The sequence below is a fragment of the Eremothecium sinecaudum genome, chromosome III (assembly GCF_001548555.1).
Source record: "Eremothecium sinecaudum strain ATCC 58844 chromosome III, complete sequence".
NCBI classification, from domain to species: Eukaryota; Fungi; Ascomycota; class Saccharomycetes; order Saccharomycetales; family Saccharomycetaceae; genus Eremothecium; species Eremothecium sinecaudum.
In genome coordinates this window covers 1328897-1348514 of record NC_030894.1, presented here as the reverse complement: position 1 = coordinate 1348514, position 19618 = coordinate 1328897, and the positions used below count along the sequence as shown (strand labels likewise).

At 36.6% G+C, this 19618-nt stretch overlaps 9 protein-coding genes and 1 non-coding gene across 10 annotated transcripts, besides 4 other annotated features; 6 read left to right on the top strand and 4 right to left on the bottom strand.

The window, feature by feature from the left end:
• Positions 1–485: 485 nt before the first annotated feature.
• Positions 486–2159, bottom strand: ALG6 (dolichyl-P-Glc:Man(9)GlcNAc(2)-PP-dolichol alpha-1,3-glucosyltransferase; the record flags this gene model as incomplete). Its single annotated transcript, XM_018131660.1, has 1 exon — positions 486–2159. The coding sequence occupies one exon, from the start codon at positions 2157–2159 to the stop codon at positions 486–488; it is 1674 nt and encodes a 557-aa protein (XP_017987149.1).
• A 523-nt stretch (positions 2160–2682) lies between these two features.
• YPT7 (Rab family GTPase YPT7) lies at positions 2683–3309 on the top strand (the record flags this gene model as incomplete). Its single annotated transcript, XM_018131659.1, has 1 exon — positions 2683–3309. One exon carries the CDS (start codon positions 2683–2685, stop codon positions 3307–3309), a length of 627 nt encoding a protein of 208 aa, XP_017987148.1.
• Positions 3310–4055: 746 nt separating this feature from the next.
• Positions 4056–5096, top strand: PHO80 (Pho80p; the record flags this gene model as incomplete). The annotated part of the gene is made up of 1 exon (XM_018131658.1): positions 4056–5096. One exon carries the CDS (start codon positions 4056–4058, stop codon positions 5094–5096), a length of 1041 nt encoding a protein of 346 aa, XP_017987147.1.
• Positions 5097–5283: 187 nt separating this feature from the next.
• Positions 5284–5300: a centromere (Chromosome III centromere CDE III element; Syntenic to Ashbya gossypii and Eremothecium cymbalariae Chromosome III centromere CDE III element).
• Positions 5284–5475: a centromere (Chromosome III centromere; Syntenic to Ashbya gossypii and Eremothecium cymbalariae Chromosome III centromere).
• Positions 5301–5466: a centromere (Chromosome III centromere CDE II element; Syntenic to Ashbya gossypii and Eremothecium cymbalariae Chromosome III centromere CDE II element).
• Positions 5467–5475: a centromere (Chromosome III centromere CDE I element; Syntenic to Ashbya gossypii and Eremothecium cymbalariae Chromosome III centromere CDE I element).
• A 394-nt stretch (positions 5476–5869) lies between these two features.
• RRP6 (exosome nuclease subunit RRP6) lies at positions 5870–8089 on the top strand (the record flags this gene model as incomplete). Its single annotated transcript, XM_018130966.1, has 1 exon — positions 5870–8089. One exon carries the CDS (start codon positions 5870–5872, stop codon positions 8087–8089), a length of 2220 nt encoding a protein of 739 aa, XP_017987146.1.
• Positions 8090–8362: 273 nt separating this feature from the next.
• On the top strand, positions 8363–9334 carry IZH2 (PAQR-type receptor; the record flags this gene model as incomplete). The annotated part of the gene is made up of 1 exon (XM_018130967.1): positions 8363–9334. One exon carries the CDS (start codon positions 8363–8365, stop codon positions 9332–9334), a length of 972 nt encoding a protein of 323 aa, XP_017987145.1.
• A 43-nt stretch (positions 9335–9377) lies between these two features.
• Positions 9378–9450, bottom strand: AW171_hschr32020. Its single transcript has one exon. It is a non-coding gene; the product is annotated as a tRNA-Thr (tRNA).
• Positions 9451–9925: 475 nt separating this feature from the next.
• PFA4 (palmitoyltransferase PFA4) lies at positions 9926–11059 on the top strand (the record flags this gene model as incomplete). The annotated part of the gene is made up of 1 exon (XM_018130968.1): positions 9926–11059. One exon carries the CDS (start codon positions 9926–9928, stop codon positions 11057–11059), a length of 1134 nt encoding a protein of 377 aa, XP_017987144.1.
• A 201-nt stretch (positions 11060–11260) lies between these two features.
• Positions 11261–15178, bottom strand: SIN3 (transcriptional regulator SIN3; the record flags this gene model as incomplete). Its single annotated transcript, XM_018130969.1, has 1 exon — positions 11261–15178. The coding sequence occupies one exon, from the start codon at positions 15176–15178 to the stop codon at positions 11261–11263; it is 3918 nt and encodes a 1305-aa protein (XP_017987143.1).
• Positions 15179–15975: 797 nt separating this feature from the next.
• RPB11 (DNA-directed RNA polymerase II core subunit RPB11) lies at positions 15976–16344 on the top strand (the record flags this gene model as incomplete). Its single annotated transcript, XM_018130970.1, has 1 exon — positions 15976–16344. The coding sequence occupies one exon, from the start codon at positions 15976–15978 to the stop codon at positions 16342–16344; it is 369 nt and encodes a 122-aa protein (XP_017987142.1).
• An 81-nt stretch (positions 16345–16425) lies between these two features.
• On the bottom strand, positions 16426–18594 carry CDC5 (polo kinase CDC5; the record flags this gene model as incomplete). The annotated part of the gene is made up of 1 exon (XM_018130971.1): positions 16426–18594. The coding sequence occupies one exon, from the start codon at positions 18592–18594 to the stop codon at positions 16426–16428; it is 2169 nt and encodes a 722-aa protein (XP_017987141.1).
• Positions 18595–19618: the final 1024 nt, after the last annotated feature.

Below are 19618 nucleotides of genomic sequence, written 5' to 3'. Positions count from 1 at the left end.
ATGTTAGCGATTAAGGTATGATTATGAGTAGAGAAACATAGATAAAGAGATCAATTGCCAGTGTGAATATGACTTGAATCTAATATGAATAAGTAGTTATTTTAGTAATATTAACATACTATTAATCTAGCCTATGATTGCGGTACTTAACACATACGTTATCAAAGAACTACAAGTTAGCACGTGATTTAGGTAGCCCTGGACACCAGAAATGTTCCATTGTGGACTTCAGAGTCATTGTATAAATTGTAGGCAATTGAGGTGAAAGCTTTTTTCCCTTAAGCCTTTTCGTAGGAATTTAAAAATTTAGCACTAAGTTCGAAGTACCAGTCGGGAGGTATAGTTCAGTTTTTTAGACTTAGATTAGTAGTTTCAGGTTTAAAAAAAGAACTACGAAAAGAATGAATTCATAAAGAACGACCATAAAATCCTCGATAAGAGTGAAAAATAATTTACAAAGTATTTATGGCCTAAATATAGCATTATTATAGATCCGAGAGAGATTTGTGCCTTATTGTCCACATTTTATAATGGTTCCACAACCAGAACAAACCGAAGCAACCAAAGCCTAATGTGCAGTTAGCCAACACCCACATATCAGGATATGCTTTAGGAGGCATTATAAAGTAATCCATAACATGAATAGCCGCCATAAAAATATATGAGATAACTATTATAATCCTCCACATCAAATTCCGGGGTAGTAAACTTCTACGTCTATAGTCATCTGCAACATCGCTAACAGACGGCCCGGGAGTTAAAAATTTAGGTAGAAATGTGGGTGTAACAAAACTGAAATTTCCAATTAACCAATTATAGAACAGGAACATTGTAATATATTGTAACATTAAGTCGTCCTTCTTCAACAATGGCCACAACGTAAAGAGTGCAACATTATTTATCCATGATACCATGGATAATACATCCCAATCTGTAGAAGTCATTAAAAGTGTTATCGGAAGTAGTGGCAATAAAATTGACTTTTCATGAACCTGGAAGCTGAACAAAAAGAATGACATCGAGCATGCTGCTAATGTGTAGGGAATCATAAATTTCCGTGGATAAAAGAACGTAATCAAAACAGATGGTAATATACCCAACCCTGTGGCTAGTAGAGCATATAATTGCAATTGAGACTGAGTGTAGAGAACCTTATACTTGATAAGTATGTTAGAAACACACCAGAAGTTAGCGACCTTATCCTCGAATATGCCTCTGGAGAACGGAAATATCCTATGTAAGGACTGAATTATATTGCGGAATCCACCACTAATGTATATCGGGGCATACAAACAGGTAAAGCTTATAATTGTAGCATTTGAAATTGTTACTAACCTAGGGAAATTAAACCGAGGATAGTATATCGACCTGCTTAGCAAATATGCAAAAATGACGGGAGCATAGTACAAGGCCATCTGCTTGAACCCTAGTGCAAAGGTAAAACAAACAGCAGACAAAGCGTAAAATTCATCTAATAGATTATTTATCGCATAAACTGTCATCCCAAGCATCACGCAATTATATTGAAAATGCCCGTGATCAATAAGGATTAAGGCCGGTTGAAACAATATAGCTGCACCAGCTACATACTGCCCAATTGGAGATTGGTTTCTATGCTTTCCCATCCACCTAGTGAAATAAACAACTGCGGGAATATAACAGAATAACTCACTAAGAAGAACTGTAAAGCGCATGAATGCTTGTAGGTCATCGCTTTCATAACCCCTGGAAATATTAAGAGTGAACCATTCATTATTAACGAATGAGCCTAATTTCGCAAGCAAATATGAATGATAGGCAGTAAGCGGTGGATAATCCAATCCCCAATACTGTAAATCAAAAAAATACCATTTATCTATTGGAAGATTTAGTGTTACTTCCATCCAGTGCCTCTGCGCTTCGAAATCACCGAACATTGGCGATATGTTCTTACCCGAATAACCTCCCAAACCAACCGCCAACCTTATAATTAATGCAAAAAGTGCTGTAACATACTTCACAGACCATTGATTGGTTACTGGGCGTAGAGGATATAGAAAGTCATAAAGTGGTGATGCAAAAAATGATTCATCCACCGAAGGTGATTTAGCTATTGTATCGCCCTTATCTTCGATTACTGATGTAACCTCCTTTATATTTTCGGCCTGCTTTGACATCATTTTGAAAAAAAGTAAGGGAATAGCACGATTCTTGCCAGAAATTCCAGTTCAACACCACCTGGTACTAACTATTCTTGATAATTGCATAATGATCGAAACCGTTAAATGTCTATAATGTGGAAAAGTATTATAGCGAAAGCATAGGTGTTCATCGTATTCCACGATCAGTAGCCCTCATACAGATAATTAATAAATTACTATATATAGGTATTAGGGACATACCGTATTTATATAATTCTCCTAATGTAGAAACCTTACTGGTCAGCAATGGCACTTTACCTTGTTACTAACGGTAGTATTGCCAACACAGCAGTAGCCAATTCTTATCTATGTTACCCTGACTTCTGTTCACCCAAAATTAGGATCCGCAAAGGGCACCAGCGAAAGTAATCCGAATTTTTGAAAGTGAAGAAGCATGTAAAAGTGTAATATTTAGACTTTTCTTATGGCCAACCTAACCATAAAGGGAGAAGAACAGCACACAGTCCACTTAAATTTATAATAATACAGTAATTCAGGTCTAATGTCATCGAGAAAGAAGAATATCCTAAAGGTGATTATTCTAGGGGATTCTGGGGTTGGTAAAACCTCCCTAATGCACCGTTATGTTAATGACAAGTATAGTCAACAGTACAAAGCTACCATTGGTGCTGATTTTTTGACCAAAGAGGTTACTGTGGATGGAGATAAGGTAGCCACTATGCAAGTCTGGGATACTGCTGGTCAGGAAAGGTTCCAATCCTTAGGTGTAGCTTTTTATCGCGGGGCGGACTGTTGCGTTTTAGTGTATGATGTTACTAATGCCAAATCGTTTGATAACATTAAATCATGGCGGGACGAGTTTTTAGTACATGCTAATGTACCATCACCAGAGACTTTTCCTTTTGTTGTTTTGGGCAATAAAATTGATGTGGAAGAATCGAAGAAAGTTGTGACCACTAGATCTTCGCAAGAGTTGGCCAAAAATTTGGGTAATATACCCTTTTTTCTAACAAGTGCCAAGAATGCTATCAATGTTGACGATGCTTTTGAAGAGATAGCTCGTAGTGCTTTACAACAAAGCCAAGCAGATGCAGATTCCTATGAGGATGACTTTAATGACGCTATTAATATCCAGTTAGATGGCGAGCCAAGTTCATGTAATTGTTAAAGACAAAGAGGTGTGAAGTAAGTCTAGGGTACACAAATGAGCATTTCATCTTTCATTCTATGAGCTATAAACAATTACAGATGATAAATACACGATGTATAGTAATAATAATAATGTTCTTCCGCCGTAATGTCATTGAAATGAGCCGCAAGACTGGATTTAACTAGTGGCAGATTAACCTGATAATTATCTTAAAAGAATAACTCTTGAGAACACCTAGGAAACCAGGTGTTCTTCGATAATAAAATTATAGATAATACAGACGGAAGCTAACCTTATCAAAGAATACAATACTACAAAAGTACCTAAAGCGTATTTTGATTATTATTTCGTTACAGTGATGGCAGATTTTTAAGAAATCACTGAAAATGCAGTGGACAAGCGCTTTAAATAATAGTTTTCTACTATAACTCCAAAGTTGACAAAACAATCCGGTTGTTAATATCAAATAAGTTTAAGAATCAGAATTAGGTGTAAATATGGTAAGAAAGCAGAATTAAACTAAGTTTTATTATCGCCTATTCGGATCATAATTATATTCAGGTGACACTGAAGTCCGATGTTAATTTTTTAATTTTTTAATTTTTTATCAAATATTTGACAAGTTTTATAATGTTACAATACAAACCTTGTTAAGTGCCAATAAAGCTGCAAATAAGGCTAGACTAAGAAGCAGGTTTGTGCAGTTTCCGCTTCCCAGATGATTTAGGTTATTTTATCTGTCTGGGAGAAAGAAGTAAACCAATATGGAGAACGTCGCTAATGCAAACGTTAACGTTGGCAACAATATTGCTGTCACTGAGGTGGAACTACCAAGGCAATTTCTTCACTGTTCCAGGACGCACCTGGTTGTACTAATATCAAGAATGCTATATTCACTAATTCAATTGAATGACTCTAAGCTGGACAGTTCACAACCGTTAAAATTAACTAGGTTTCATTCTCGTGTCCCCCCTTCCATATCCGTATACGACTACTTGATAAGACTTACGAAGTACTCTTCTCTGGAGCATTGCGTGCTTTTAGCATCCGTGTATTATATTGATCTTCTTTCTAGTGTATTTCCAGAATTCACGCTGGATAGCTTGACTATTCACAGGTTTCTTATCACAGCGACAACTGTGGCAAGCAAAGGATTATGTGATTCTTTTTGCACGAATACACATTACGCCAAAGTTGGGGGTGTTCAATGTAGTGAACTAAATGTCCTAGAGAACGAATTTCTAACTAAAGTCAACTATAGGATACTCCCAAGAGCTGGGAACAACAATCGATGCATCTTGGAACGTCAAGAACGAATATTTTCATATTCCAATATTCCGAATGTTGAAAGTTTGGAAAAAAAGACAGATAATAGTTTCAATGTACTTGAAGACTATTACCATCGCATGGTACATTTAATTGGGAATTACAATTCATCCCCAGACAAAACCTGCTCTATTTCATTTTCCTTAGAACCTTCCAAAATTTGCACATTATACTCTCCAGTTGGAGATTTTAGGGGTTCTGACCATGAAAGCGCAGAGGATAATGAAAAGATCGAAGATAAAGCTATTGTAAGAACAGAGTTGATTAATGCAGTAAACGATAGCGAGTTAAGCACTGTACAAACAGATAGAGCAATACAACAGTCAGCACCTGATTCGATTGAATCACGCCCAACTTTGTCCCCTCAATCTAATAGGAAGAGGCAATATTCTGAATCGAATATGTGCACTAAGTCATCAATAAGTAAAAAACATTCCAATACTAAAAGCATACACGACTCTCCAAAAGAGATTGTGTAATTTAACGATTAAAGCATGAACATTGTTTTATTAGTTTTAACTATATTTCTGTATAATAATTCTAGCCGAATAATGCCATCTCACAGAATCTTAAGCTTTCAATAACTTAAATGCGTTGCAAACATTATACATATAAAAGCTATATATCGCTTCCGTTCCACATCAAATTTGAAAACATAATTAACCGTTCGGAAATCCCAAACATAAACAAATATAAAATACAAAAAAAATATTACCATAAAGAATCTATATTATAAATTATAATGTTAGTAGTAATTATTGTTTAACAATTAATCAGTTTAAAAATAATAATTATATTTGTAATAAATATTAATAAATTTATAACATCTCCTAAAATACATTCATGATAGCACGTGATATAATTAAGATAGAACAGCTTTTGTAGAAAACTGCGTTTAACTTCAATTAAATCATATAATTATACATCTCATCAAAGAGCCTAGAAATATAATAATTTGAATAAATAAGTTTAAAAGGCACTTTATCAACGAGTTTTATTAGTTTTATTAGTTTTATTATTTTTATTATTTTTATTATTTTTATTATTTTTATTATTTTATTATTTTTATTATTTTATTATTTTATTATTTTATTATTTTATTTCACTATAATATTTACTGAATTTTGATATTTATATCTTCCAACTACTTAAAACACCGGGTAATCGTGAAAATTTTAACTAAATCATATAGTTCACCACTAAACTCATCTTGATACAACATATATGGACGTTTAAAAGCTACCAAGTAAATATGGCAGATGACAGTGAGCAGCTACTAAAACTTACTGTTAATACTATTAGAGCTGCATCTTCTCTCAGCGCTCAAGATATTGGTTTCTATAGAAGTTTAGATGATGCTATCTCAAAGTCGTTAGATGAAACATGTGAGGAAATCCGTCTCCTATTGAATGAAGTGGTTTTAGCTATAGACGAAAATAATGACGAATTAGAACTTGGAGTAGATAAGTTGGAGGAAGGTTGGAATGAAATGAGCAATATTATGGATAAATTATTTGAGAAGTCTGATCATTCATTTGATGCCATAACTACCAAAGGATCCCAGAAAAATAGCAATAGCACATTCTCAAATGAGAATATATATTCTACTACAAGCAATTCAAAGCGTATTCCTAAACCCCAGTTACACTTTAAAACACCAGTTGATAATACAGAGCAGCACCCTTTTAAGCCTTTAATTATAAGCAAACCCCATGCTCTAAAACCTTTAGAAGAAGTTTCTACACTGATGCCTGAAGAAGACGACATTCCTAGTCACTACCCACATCCATATGAATATGAAATTGATCATCAACCCTATAATGAGATGGTTTTAAGGTACGCAGTTCCAATTGAACCTCGACCATGGGATGAAGCTGATGCGGAATTTGTAGATACTGTTGATGCATTAAAAGTAATGCTTCATGAATTAAAAGGTGTTCAGGAAATAGCATTAGATCTAGAGCATCATGATTACAGATCTTATTATGGTATTGTGTGTTTGATGCAAATAAGCACTAGAAATAAGGACTGGTTAGTGGATACTATCGCTCTTCGCGAAGAGTTACATGTCCTGAATGAAGTTTTTACAGATCCAAATATTTTAAAAGTTCTACATGGTGCATTTATGGATATAATTTGGCTGCAGCGTGACTTAGGACTCTATATTGTGAGCTTGTTTGATACTTATAATGCATCGAAGGCGTTAGGTTTTCCAAGACATAGTTTGGCATATTTACTAGAAAGGTTTGCAAACTTTAAAACTTCCAAGAAATATCAACTTGCTGACTGGAGGATAAGACCGCTAACGAATCCTATGGTAGAATATGCCCGTGCTGATACACATTTTTTACTCAATATTTACGATCAGTTGAGAAATTCATTGATAAAGGAAAATAAACTTGCAGAAGTATTAAATGAATCCAGAAATGTTTCGAAGAGAAGGTTCGAATATACAAAATTTGGGCCTCGGAAAACTTCCAAGAACGTCTACTTAACTATAGCTCCTGAAGCATGGAGGCAGTTACAAGTCCAGTACAATATTCCATCTACTAAGGAACCATTGTTACGTAGCCTATTCGAATGGAGAGATTTGGTAGCTCGTAATGAGGACGAATCACCTAGGTATATTATGCCAAATCAATTGCTCGTTTCTCTAGTGGCTCTGGCGCCAACAGATATCACTGGTGTGCTAACTGCCAGCAACTACATAACTGACCATGTGAGAGCAAACGCTAAAGAACTCTCTAATTTAATAAAGGAAACTTTAGACAGAATAAAAAGTGCATTAAATGATGGCGATCAGAATATAGAGAATTCGATCCCTTCAATATCATCGAATTTATCATTGTCACAAATCCAAAAATTAGATCATCACTTTCAAACATTGTTAACCGAAGTTCAAAGAGATGATGCCAATACCGTTACGGTTAACAACGAGTCATTATTATTTAAAGTCTCTTCATTTGGAAACCAGAAAGTTGTTCGCTACAATAACGGTAATAAAATAGAAATTGATAGTAATGAACTTGGAAATCGGAAATATGATATTTCAGAGAAACTTTCTCTAGCAGAATTCACGAAAAATTCGATTCACAAGGTTGCAGATGAGGATGCACATTTGGCTTCAGATTCGACGCCTTTACCTATTCTAAACTGCAGCAGTTCGGTTTCGAAGTCTGAAATACCTGAAACCTCGGATACTAAAGAGGACAGAAATGAGATTATTGTTTTGAGGAAGAGGAAGATACCCAAGAAAGAGAACAAATCTAATAAACCAGCCCCTAGTGCTGTTGTAGAAGAAACTGATTATACTAAAGCAAAAAAAATTCTAACCGATGTGGATTCTCGTGAGGTGCAGAACAAGGCTTATAAGAAAAGAAGCTTTGACCCTTATAGCCAAGGTATGACCATGCCTGCTGCCGTGAAGAAAAAGAAGGGATCCGAGGGGAAGAGCTTTTCCTTTAAGAAGTAAGTATAGCTGTAGCAGATTATAAAATACTTAACATAACTGCTCAATTGCTTGGAGTTATTAGATAGATGCTTATAGAAATATATTTCGCGTTAATCCCAATTAAACTCATCATCATATGATGTCCTATTGTTAATTACCAACCGTTGAACCTTAGAGCCTATAAAAAATTCAACAACTTAAGCGGACTATTACAATTTAGAGAAAACCATATTTTGTCATCTTCATAGCTAACTTAAACAAACGACATTCAAGAAAAATCTCATAATAAACTGGATGAAGAACCATGAGAGTAAAGCGTACAGGGGAAAAATCCCCCCCACTGGAATTGATTATAAATTAAAGATGAGAAAGTTGGGTAATGAAACTTCAGTGAAAACAACGAATCCAGCTCTCAAAAAGATAAGGAAACTTTGCGGTTGGAATGAATTGCCCCTATGGCAAAGAGATAATGAACATATTTGGCATGGCTATGTCATAGAAACTAAAAGTTTTAAAGGTTCTTTGGATAGTCTATTCTATCTGCATAATGAATCTGTAAACATATATTCACACTTATTACCAGGACTTTGCTTCTTGTTCATTTTCATATTTGACAAGTACTTTGTCCATAAGTTTGCAACCACGTCATTGATGGATTATATTATGCTTGACATTTTCTTTTTAGGTGCATTCTCATGTCTTGCGCTAAGCTCCACCTACCATTGTTTGAAATCTCATTCATTACAAGTTGCACTTATCGGTAACAAGTTGGACTATCTCGGGATAGTGCTACTAATTAGCTCGTCTATGATTAGTATCTACTATTTTGGATTTTTTGATAATAAGTCAATGTTTTATGGTTTTTCTGGCATTACATTACTATTTGGTATATTATGCGCAATTGTGTCATTAAAATCCAAGTTTAGGTCAAGGGAGTGGAGACCTTACAGAGCAGGCATATTTGTAGCTTTTGGATTATCTGCTGTATTCCCTATATTAACCGGTTTTGGTTACTACGGAATAGTACAAACTACTAATCGTATTCAGCTGAAATGGATTCTTTTCGAGGCGTTATTTTACATCTTTGGAGCATTTTTATATGGTATACGTTTTCCTGAGATGCTAGCGCCTGGTTCTTTCGACATTTGGGGACATTCACACCAATTGTTTCACGTAATGGTGGTTTTTGGAGCACTTTGCCATTTAAAAGCACTGTTACTTTGCTATAATTTTGTTCATAGTAGTATTACATTTCCGTTCCTTTAGTAACAAAAAATATTTAACTTAAAAATCTAACGCAAAAAATATATGCTTCCAACCAGATTTGAACTGATGATCTCCACATTACTAGTGTGGCGCCTTACCAACTTGGCCATAGAAGCTTATTTGTTATTGATTGCAGTTAATTCAAATGTGGATGTGTAGAACTGAATAATACGGCCGTTTGTCGTAGATTCAAATAGAAACCTCGTAGAAACAGCAGCTAGAAAGAAACGTCGGATCAGATCTGTATGGAAAAGTAGGAGTAATTGCTAGTAACGACTCGAGATCTGTTGTAGAAATGAAGATGAGCTAGATAGTCTAACATATATAAAGCCGTCATAGCTAGATATGAGAATATGACTAGGAGTCGAAGTAGGACAAGTGGTCATTGACTCAGATTAGACCTATATACATAGTAAACTAATCTATCATTGGATATTTAATACTCACGTGATCAAGGAACTTCAAGTTAACACGTGATCAGTTAGGTAGTCCTCAACATCGTTAAGCTGGAAGCTATGGCTGTTATCAATTATCGTAAATGGCCTTAAATGTTATAGAAGACCCTAATGAAACTAGTGCCATTTTTAACAAATGGTTGCTAAATTAAGATGGAAATGGTTGGGGATATTCATACCATGCTTTTTGATTGCATTTATTGGTTACTTTGCGCATTATTTCATCCTCTCAAAATTTCTTAGCCTCGCTAAGCAAATATGGTTCCAAGTAAGTCTTACAATGATCTGGTTGTCATACTATAAGGCTATATATACAAACCCAGGAAAGCCTCCTGAAGGATTTAAACCATTTGATCATGAATGGAGAAATTATTGTGATAAATGTGAGACTTTTAAACCAGAACGTACCCATCACTGTAAAACATGCAACCAATGTGTATTAGTTATGGATCACCACTGTCCATGGACGATGAATTGCGTTGGATATAAAACCTTTCCACATTTTATGCGGTTTTTATTTTGGATAGTTGCTACTACTGGGTTTTTATCTATACAGCTTGGTAGCAGAATTGCATTTGTATGGCAAAATCGATATTCATCAGGACAATTTATAACAAAAGTAGAGTTGGTGTTCCTAACAATTTTAACACCGCTTAATGGCTTTGTATTTATTACTATTTTGGTGTTATTTTTAAGATGCGTAAAGAATCAGATCTTTAAGGGCATGACACAGATTGAGTCATGGGAAATGGATAGAATTGAGAACCTATTTTATAGGAAGCGTTTGCTTCCGCAGTTGATGTATAATCTGAAAATTCTCTATCCTAATTCAATAATGGATTGGCAGCAAGAACTGGACGAGATGATGAGTTCTAATAGGATACAAATTGATGACCTAATAAATTTCCCCTATGATATTGAACCTTTCACGAATGCTATTAACTGCATGGGCCCTTTTAGTTGCTGGTTAAACCCTTTTAGCGAGCAAGAAGGCAATGGAGTAAGATTTCCAAAAAATGATATATCAATCTATGATGAATCTTCTTCTATAACAGATCAAATGCTAGCCTTACCTTGGCCACCAGATGGAGGTCGTGAGTTACCCTCAAATAATTCAGAAGGTAACATTGAAGCGAGTACAGAGGATGGCGAGAGAGTAATTAGAAAAAGACACCCACAGCAAAAGTCAAACCTTTCCCGCAAGAAATGGCGGAACGAATGGGGCGAGAGTTTGGAACATTTCGGTGTGGATATCTACACCGAGGAATAATCAATTTTGCATATGTGGTTAAATATAATGAAATCATATATATTGATGGCTTAACCCTAATTCTTCTCTACATATGATAAAAGATGATATGCGACGATGGAGCTATTATTTTCATCGCTTCCCAGCATCAACTAATGTTACAAGATTGTTCATGTTATAACAGGCCCGTTTCTGTTAAATAGAGATTGCCATTTTCTCTTTTTAAGGTTGCGCAGGAGAAGGAACCACAGAATTAGAATCTGCAGTTTTTTGCGAAGATGTTAGTTTTGCATCTTTATTTCCAGTGCGATCCACTTCGCCCACACTAGAGGATACTATTTTTGTTGAATATCCTTCTAGTGTGCCATTTTTCTTTACAAAATCTAGCCGATTTTCGACATCTGCTGCATTCTCGCTGGCTATACCCTTTTTCCAACCATTATTGCTATTTAGGAACTTCTCAAATTCCGCTTTTAGTTCGAACGATTTCTTCTTCTTTGCTTCCGCCTTAGTTGGAAATTTATTAACAGCTTTTCTTGAAAATGTATCGTGAGAACCAGCGTCCACCTCCATATAGTATGTAGCTGGGTCTATTCTAACTTTTAGGTTCGAGGAAGCAATGCCTTCAGGTGAGTACTTTTCGTCCTTATCATCAATATAATCTTCTTCCCTCTCAATAATCTTTTCAAGGAAAGGGGGTTTTAAATTATCATGTGAAATACCTTCAGTAGGGTGAGATAAAGAATAAGAAGTAAGGTAATATTGCCATTTATCTTTCAAGGATTTAGGTTCCTCAAGTGTTAAGTCATCGACAGCGACATACTGTATTGAGACCTGTGAAGTGGTTTTGTTGAATTCAATACGGAACATATTCTCAATGTTCGACATATTTGATCTAACCTGTAAGCGATAGAGAATTTGCTCTTTTGTACTTGTGGAGACTCTTGTGCGATCTTTCTCAAACAGTATCATAATCTCCACTGTTTTGGTATCAGTAATGATAGCGTGTGCATGTTTAACCAATGACTGGATAACTTTATCAACAGTATATATCTTAAATGCCTTGTTCTTGTATGCTTGACGTAAGCTTTCTTCAAACCACTGATGCTCTAAATTACCGCTGATCAAATTTCTGGATAAACGCAACAACTCCACGTATGCAGGCGATCCCTTAAAATCTAGTCCCATATCTGTCAACTGCGTAGATATCAAATTTAAATCCTTTGCAAATTGTACAACTTTCCTATTAGCTATTTCTTCGGTAACTTCTTTGTCCATTTGTTTCACTTCAAACAACCTTTCATACATTGTAGTCAAATGGCGGAAAAAAACATATATATTGGTATTGGCAAACATATTGAATATGGTACGATTTTCAACATGACCATGGTTATCAGCTTCATCAACTATATTTCCTAGTAGCCATGGCTTTTTAGCTTCTTGCCTGATAATCTCTTCTTCCTCGAGCTCGGACTCCCTATCAATATCTTCTGAAGAGCTCTCTTGCGCAGGATTCCTACCCTTTTGATGCTTATTTCTATAAAGTATGTCCCTCAACAAGGAGTCCGTATCGTCGTGGCTACGCTTCATTGTAATTTCTAAGTTCGCCTTCTCTTGATGTAAATCTGCATCTTCAGCGGAAGAATTGACAGCTGATGTTGTACTAAACCGTTTTGATAAGGCATCGTTTACCTCATCCATGGGATATGAGAAGAAAAGACATAAAAATCCTTTGAGGAATTCTTTTATACGGTCCTTATCGGGCGATGAATAGGTATTATTGTTGTCAATGAAAACAAAAACTAAACTTAAAATATCATAAAAAACCTCAGAATCCTTGAAGGTAAAGGTCAACTGGCTTTTAGGCTTCGGAGTCAATGGATGTATGCGCTTACTAGACTGATCGACCTTAATGCTACCAATTTCCGAAATTAGTTGTTTTGCGGTTAACAGCTTCTTGTCTGCTTGTTTGAATGTTAATCCAAGATGATCTAAAGCTTTGTAAAATACTTTTTGCTCTAGCTCCCTCCATACTTTATTCCATTCCCTCTGTGCTCGTCTCCATTCTTCATCCTTTTGTTTCAAACGCTTTAATACAATAGGAACAGTTATAGCTGGGTGCTCATGCAAAGCGTCGATTATCTCGAAGCCCCTATCTTTTTCGTATATTTTTCTTATGACCTTCTTGTAAATGGTAACAGAAGTGTGACCCAAGCCTGGTGGTAATTTAAATGCGGCTTTTTCTTCGTTGGTCATATTAGCAATCTTATTGGCAATAGTTTCTAGGGTTTGAATCGTCCTGAGGTTTGCTTCAATGTAAAAATCATACTCATGTCGTTCTTCTTCTATCTTGAACAATGTATCCTCATACTGATTTTTCCTATGAGCAATAAATCCAGAATCTTCGGACGCCCATACGGGATGACCAACCCACTCATCATTCAAAACTTCCCAACACATCTCATCTCTTCCAGAACATGGCATAAAGGTATCAGCCTTAGGTAATTTTTTGTAACTTGGTCCACAAGCTTCGCATAGGTCTAAATCTAACCTGTGCTTCTCATGAACAACATTTTCAATATGCTTTGGCACTTCTTGGTAACCAACGAAACTCTTAAACCAATCAAAAAGGTCAGGGAAGCCCGATAAATAATGCCCGACTTTTTCAACTAGTTTATCCAATGCCAACAAGTCTTGGGAGTAGAGATTGAGGATTTTTAAGAATTCCGTATAAACTTGTTGATTGCCAATAGCCTTTTTAGCCTTATCAAAAAAAGTTGTCTCCTCAACTAGATTCAACTCATCTTCTAAAGGCTTAACAGGCTCCGGTATCACTGGTACAAGACTTGGGTCTAGGTCGATTTCAGGCCTTGTAGTTGGCTCCAAATACTGTATATCATGACCCTGATTGTAGTCTGCGGGTCTAAGAGACCCATCATTTGTTGTCCGCAAATCTGAAACAGGTATATTTTGGTTTGATATACCTTGCGTAACAATGTGAGATGGTTGTTCATGAACATGGCTAATACCGGGTCCTTGGACTACAGGCATACCCATTGTATGATAATCACCAGGTGTTGAAAAGCTACCCAATGGAGGTAAATTTTGTTGGTGAGCAACTGTTTGTCGCTGTTGGGCAGTATGCTGCTGCTGAGCACGGTAAAAGCTAGTAGAAGTCAAAGTGTTATTCAAATGGTGGGGCTGATGCTGCACCTTCGGAGCGGAAGCATCAGGTAAAAACTCCTTAAAATCATCAAGCAAGTCAGGAGCATTTTGAAATAAAACAGTTACTTGTGCATAAACTTCATTGATAGGTTTCTGCTCTCTTTGGTATGTCTGCAAGATTTCTAAGAAGTGTTTGTAAACATCCGGTTGGTCTGCAAATCTTGTTTTAATCTTGTTAACATAACTTATAGCGTGCGAAAATTCAACGTCGCCGGCCTTTTTAACACCAACTCCATATTGATCCTGCGGCTGCGCTAATGCCGATGGAAGGTCTGAAGCTTGGTACATCGGTTGCATACCCTGGACAGCAGGCTGGTGCTGTTCTCCATGAGGCATGTGGTTGCCTGGTGACACAATTGACATCTCACCTGTAACGCCAAATGGCGTTGTGACCTTTATCGGATCATTCGGATCTGCAGAACATTCGATATTATAGCCTTGAGGCAAAAACGTATTAAAACCTTGAATTAAAGTAGGATAACCTTGAAATAATGTAGAAACGCGCTCAATAACTCCAGGGGTGTCAATCGCTTGAGACTTGAATTCCTTCATTATATCCAAGAAATGATTGTAAACGTCGGGTCTGCTGCTAAATTGGAACTTAACTTGTTCCAAGTATGACAAAGCGTCCTTCACGTTCAATGGTCGGTATGTCGATCCATCTGATGGAGGTTGCTGCTGCTCCCCAGCATTAGGTGGTAGTCCTGCTGAAATCGAAGGAAGAGTGTATTGCCCCTGTCCCTTCATTCCTTCTGAATTCAGTTTATTTGATAAACCAGAACTTTCATCAGTTAACTGTCGCTCTTGAGCTCCAGTTTGATGCTGTTGCTGCTGCTGTTGCTGAGGTACGGTTTGCCCTACAGATCCGTTTGCAGCAACGTGATCTATTTGATGTTGGCTCCAACTCTGAGACATAGAAAGACTCTATTGACGTAATACAATTTTTTCAAAATCCCTCTTCTGTCCCACGGTATTTACTAGAGGGTTAAATCTCTTTCTTACTGGGCTGATCTACCTAGTCTTACTCAGTTACACTGGCACTTGTCTTTAGTTTAGTTTCAGCTTAAGAATTACAAAAGCTGTACAACAGAATAAACCGAGAAAACAGAGATTTTCGTATTGAATGGTAGCTTTTTTTCTCGATTTTAAGGAGCAACACGGGAAAAAAGAGAGAACCAAAAAGCACGTACCAGGTGATAACACCCGATATAATTATCATCATGTGATTATGATTACGTAATGAGTTTTGTCATTAGGCGGAGGCTAGGACAGATGCCTTCCAAGTACCAACGTCCCAAATTGTTAAATGTTCGCCAAAACCTCTCTTTAAGTCCTTGCCTGTATATTAAGGTATTATGACTAATCTTTTATGTTTGTTACCTCTTGTCTTCATTTTATACTGAATTAATTGAGAACTTATGAAATTTTAATGAATTGTCGAATTTAGCCAATGCTTAAATGTCACTTTGCCATTGGCTATGCTACTGTGCGTTGTCTGCAAATCCATTTATTGAACGTTTGCACATTGGCACGTGATGAAAGAAGTCTTTTTTTACGAATTTCTCTCACATTTATTATTCAACTGCTACTTTCTACGATGATACGATATCATGAGTAGCTATACAACTTCAGGTAAAGATAATCGATAATTTACCTCAAGGTGTTGTTTAACGTAGCTGCCAAGGCATCAAGGAGGAATATTCAACAGACTTATGAACGCCCCAGATAGATTTGAGCTTTTCCTGCTACCAGAAGGAGAATCGAAGCTTAAAATTGAGCCTGATACAAAGGCACCAAACGCTGTCATAATAACCTTTGAAAAGGAAGATCATACGCTGGGAAATTTGATCCGTGCAGAGCTGTTAGAAGATAAGCGAGTACTGTTTGCCGCTTACAAGGTCGAACATCCTCTGTTCGCAAAGTTTAGAATGCGTATTCAGACAGTTGAAGGATATGATCCAAAAGATGCATTAAAAAATGCTTGTAATAGTATAATTAACAAGCTGGCGACCCTAGAGTCCAACTTTGAGACAGAATGGAATCTACAGACATTGGTTTCAGAAGATCAATACGGTATATAAGCTGTTACATATTTGAACTTATTCCGATTTAATATATATACATAATATATACTATTAAAATTACTATAACTACCATTATCATTACTGTTGTGCTACTGAAACAATTCCTGATTTCTGTTTTAGACCTTCTTTCATCAACATAAATTTTTCCATGAAGCCAACCTCTGGATGGCTTGGTACTTTTTCCGCTTTGAGTATTTCTATCGTTGGATAAGTAAAACTTTGACGGTCTGGTGATATATATGTTGCTAGTTTACCGCTTTGAGATATCGCAAACTTGTGGTGATCTTTAAAGTTGAATTGAAAGGTCCCGTCACTCAACTCAAACATAACAAATTGCTTGTAGCGCGTAAACCTTCTTAGAAATACATCGTCTTTGTGGTATGACTCACGGACAAAGGTTGAGATTCTGCTTAAGTTCGAATTCATGTAATTTGAAAAGAAATCTACAACCTCCAAATGTCTATTCAACTCTTTGGGTTTTTCGGTAAGGCTGTAATGATTGGCTACCCAACCTTCTCTATCATCGTAGCTAATATACCAAAATTCCTCCGCGTCCGCTAACTTTAAAACCGTTGTACCGTTATTGAATAGTACCCCGATATCGTCAGTAGATAGTTGGTAAGCAAAACCATGTTTGTTTGAGTAATCTACCCACTTTGTCACCACGATCGGATGTTGAATTTCTGGTAATCTTGATTTAGGTAGACCACCCATTCTCTTCTGAGCTTCAGCCTCCAGCAATCCATTTAATGTCATATGACACTCACTGGCCAAAATTCGCAGCGATATCTCCGATTTTATAAAATTCGTGGAACTAGCTACTAGCGATTGCTTCAACACAGATTGCTGTGCTCTCCTTATACGCGCTTCACGGGCCAGATCGTTTAATTTCCTTTGAGTTTCTACATCAACAATCTCTTTGTATTTGTACCTTGTACCGCCTGGCGACAATGAGTGCGGCAAAACAGCTTTGTTGTATTCTGAGTTATCGCTATTGTTCCTTGAGAATAGTACGTTATGGTTGTTATTAAAAGCAACAGCGGTTGCTGTTGATGCTGTAGCAGTTGCTATTTCTCCTGTTACTGGATCAATAGAAGGTTTTACTGCTGATGCCGCCGCTAGGGCAGCGGCAGCGGCGGAAGGGCTTAGCAACCCGCATTTTGCCATACAATTTTTGAAGTTAATCAAAGATTCCTGTAAGTCTAAATCATGATACTCCGGAACAAAACTTAATACACCACTATTAATTCTGGCAGGAAAAACATTTCTAAACCACACATATTCCATAATCTCCGCCAATGAAGGTCTTTCTAATGGGTCTAATGATAAAATATCCTTTATCAACACCCTAGCCTCTGATGATATTGGTTTCTCTTTAGGAAAACTAAAGTCACAAACTTTAATCCTCTCATATATTGTGTTAACCTCCTTCGACTGAAATGGTGGTTTACCAATTAACAAAGCATAAATCATAACTCCGATAGACCATATATCAACTTCAAATGAATGACCTGTGTGTTTCCCTGTTAAAACCTCAGGAGCGATATAGTTTGGTGTCCCACATATAGTGTATTTCCGTTCTCTATCATTTGCAAGAACTGCCGCCAAACCAAAATCTCCTATTTTAAGGTTAAAATGCTTATCGAAGAAAATGTTACCAAGTTTTAAATCCCTGTGAATAATTCTCCTACTATGCATATATCTGATAGCCCCAACTATCTGTGTGGTAAAGTATCTAACTTCTGGTTCAGTTAACTGCTTACGTTGCTTTAATAAATCCATTAAAGACCCGTTAGGACATATCTCTAAGAGTATGTATACATTCGTATCGTCCTCAAAGCAATCCGTAAATTGAACTATATTTGGATGCTTCATTGATTTGTGGATCTGGATTTCTGAAAGCAACTTTTTCCTAGTCTTCTCTGACTTGATGGAAATCTTAGCAACTGTCTTCGCAGCGAATATTTTCCCACTATCATCCTTCATCTGGAAGCAACGAGCAAAGCCTCCTTCGCCTAAAAAAATGCCCCTGTGGTAATCTCGACCTTTCGTTTTAATTAAAGATGGTGGTGTCTTACAGAGAGCGGATAATTTCTCTTTCTTCCGCTTCTGCGGCGGCTGACGGTTGTAGTCATGATGACCCCTCTCCAGATCTGGACGTTTAGCATGCTGCTTCACTGGGGTATGAACATTTGCATTCGATCGTGTATTCAATTGCTTGTCATTGACTATCTGAAGTGGAGACATAGTTAGTTAAGGTTATGATAACAGAGGGTATTAGGTGGTATGCTTTGTAGTGCTTTGTGGGGATATATTTGACAGCGGCAAACGAGTCTCTGGTATACCCTTTTGCTGTCTATATATGTATATGTCTCAGACGGGATCGTCAAATCGTGCCCTGCTCTCAAGCTTTTGTGTCAATGATTTCAGTTTCACTCTAAACTTTGACGTTATTCTGACAGTGTTCTTTTAATGCTCGCAGATAGATCACGCCCAATATAGCTTAAGTTAAACAAAAACACGACAACCAAAACAAGTAGAATATGCAACGTTGATGAATCCAGTATACTTTCTTGCCTGCTTGTATTTGTTAGCAATCCATGAGTTTTATGCAATTTTTCATGTATCAATCTCCTATCACTTCCTGCTATTAATGCAAGGTAATGCTCTTTAATTGTACCTAAAGATGTACTCTAGTGTACTCGAACCCAATTTTTGTATCAACTTTTAATTGGTGTACTAATAGCAGGATAGTCAGAATAAAACATTAAAGCGTAACACAACTTACCTTTTCAAAGTATTCCGTGACTCCTCAGTCTCTTGGTTACCGTTCAATTTGTTCTTGAACGCACCTAGTATTCTTTAGAGCTTAATCGCACTAACTAAATGTGGTGAAGAAGTGCAGCGTTTATATGATCTTTAACAAATAAAGTAATTTGGGTCGCCTGGCTTTCTTCAGCTATAACATTTGGTGGTCTGCCTAAAAAAGTAAAACATCAACAAAACAGTTTTCAACCGATGCCTTATACGCTGTTACCCGGACCAAGAGGGCAATGAATTGTTTGATTATGTAATTTGAGACTTCTCGCAGCGTTCCTTCCATCAAGAAAATGAATTGCCCTATGGAAAGTTGTGCTGGATTTAGTTTTAAACATATAATACGATAAATATAGAAAGTTGACGGAAATCTTCTTTACATAGCGGCTGTGATTCCAAAGTAGCTTGAAAAAATAGGACTGCGTGCAATTGATCTAAATCCGTTTGGCTCATT